Below are 1,908 nucleotides of genomic sequence, written 5' to 3' on the forward strand. Positions count from 1 at the left end.
CTCTCTCTCTCTCTCTCTCTCTCTCTCTCTCTCTCTCTCTCTCTCTCGTATGCTGGACAAGCTATCTACTACTGAGCTACATCCCTGTCCCTTTTTAGAACTTTCTATTTGGAGACAGGGACTTGCTGTACAGTCAGGCTAGCTGGAACTCTGCAGTTTGGGCAGGCCTTAACCTAGACATTCTCCCTCCCTCATCCTCCAGAGCAGATGAGCTTACAAGCATGCACCACTACAGATATTACTGTTAAGCAAGTCTTATGAATTCCAAACTATATCCTTTTGGTTGTCAGAAAATGGTACTAATCCTATTTCCTATTTTGTAGTCTAAGAATCCCTAAGGAGCTAAGCACAGTGGCTCAAGCCTCTCACCCCAGATTGCTCTGAGTTTGAGGCCAGTCTGACATATAGAGTAAATTCTATTGCAAAAAGAAGAGAGGAGGAGCAAAGAGGAGGGTGGCAGGAGGAGGGAAGATCCTCTAAAGAGAAATTCTTATTCTGGTCTAATTCCAGCACTCAGGAGGCAGAGGCAGAGAGACCTCTGAGAGTTCCAGGCCAGCCTGTTCACAGAGTGAATTCCAAGTCATCCAGGGCTACCAGTGAGAGCCTGTCTCACAAACAAACAAACAAACAAACAAACAAATCTCATTCTGGAACTCATCCCCAGAAATTCTGACTCAGGTCTAGAATTGTCATTTTTAACATGTACATTTTTTTCATATGCAGCTAATTTGGTACTCAGCTGTTCTGTACATCCCAGGGGAACCAGAGGACATGAAGACAGAGAAAAGCATACAGATCGGTACCAACCTTTGTATGCTGGAGCAGGTGGTGCTGTTGCCACTTTCCTGACTTTTGTTGTCACGGAGTTGTCAACATTAACAACCATTACTGGATGGTCAATATGACCTAGAGTCTGGGCCTGGCCATTTATTTCTTCTGAGTGTTCCCACTGTTTCCTAATCCGCTCTTTAAGTTTTTCCAGTTTAACATCATGCTGTTGCCGCTTCGAAATATCTAATCTTTGGGAATTACAGGCACTAGTAGAGGATGGAGAAGAGTCAGACAGCAGCAACACTTTTGGATCAACATCATGTTCCATACCAAGAGAAGGCTTTGAATTGTTCTCACTTCCTTTTGTTCTGTTAGGCATTTCTTCCTCAGTTCTTACATGTACTCCCATTTTCATTAAACATTCAGAACTGTGCAATGCATCAATTGCTGGTCCATCATTTAAAAATCTAACAACTGTATCACTGATGACAGAGGGTTGAACACTCTCAAAATCACAGCAATGGATATTCCAGTCTTCCTGACTGACTACCATTTGCTTCCCAGTCTCGGGCTTTTCCTCATGAATACAATAGACATGCTTTGACTCCAGATGACTGGGACTTAAGCTGAAAGGTGTGCCGTGAGTTTCCCTGTGATAGAAACAAAAAGCTCTATGATCAGAGTTAAGCATAAAAAGTTCTGTAGACTTACAAACTGCAGGAATTAGATATTAGGCATTCTCACCACATGTGTGAGGTGACACATACATTACAGAGCTTGGTTATGTAATCCTAAGATGAATACATGAATCAAGACATTATGTACACCACAAATAATTTTCTCTTGCCAATAAAATGAGCCCGAGTAATAGTAAAACAAAGTAGTCAAACTGAACCCAGCCATATACTGAATAGAGAACCTGGAGTTAATAACAGAAGCAAAACAATCAACCAACAATTCCCTACAAGTTTGAAAAAGTAAAACCAGGGCTTAATGCTACATGTCCATAATCCAAGCTGCTGGAGAATCTGAGGCAAGAGAATCACAAGTTCAGAGCCAGTCTGGGAAACTTAACAAGTCTCAAAAAGTAGATAGATAGATAGATAGATAGATAGATAGATAGATAGATAGATAGAT

General features: G+C 41.4%; 1 protein-coding gene across 4 annotated transcripts in view; it reads right to left on the reverse strand.

Moving 5' to 3' along the window:
* The window catches only part of Cep350 (centrosomal protein 350), a 137,301-nt gene that overhangs the window by 112,413 nt on the left and 22,980 nt on the right, over positions 1-1,908 (reverse strand). For all 4 annotated transcript variants that reach the window (XM_028758394.1, XM_028758401.1, XM_028758385.1 and 1 more), the window contains one exon: positions 808-1,421. In XM_028758394.1, the coding sequence (XP_028614227.1) occupies positions 808-1,421 (614 nt within the window). The remainder of the gene's footprint in view (positions 1-807; positions 1,422-1,908) is intronic.

The sequence above is a fragment of the Grammomys surdaster genome, unplaced genomic scaffold (assembly GCF_004785775.1).
Source record: "Grammomys surdaster isolate TR1022 unplaced genomic scaffold, NIH_TR_1.0 130, whole genome shotgun sequence".
Taxonomy (NCBI): domain Eukaryota; kingdom Metazoa; phylum Chordata; class Mammalia; order Rodentia; family Muridae; genus Grammomys; species Grammomys surdaster.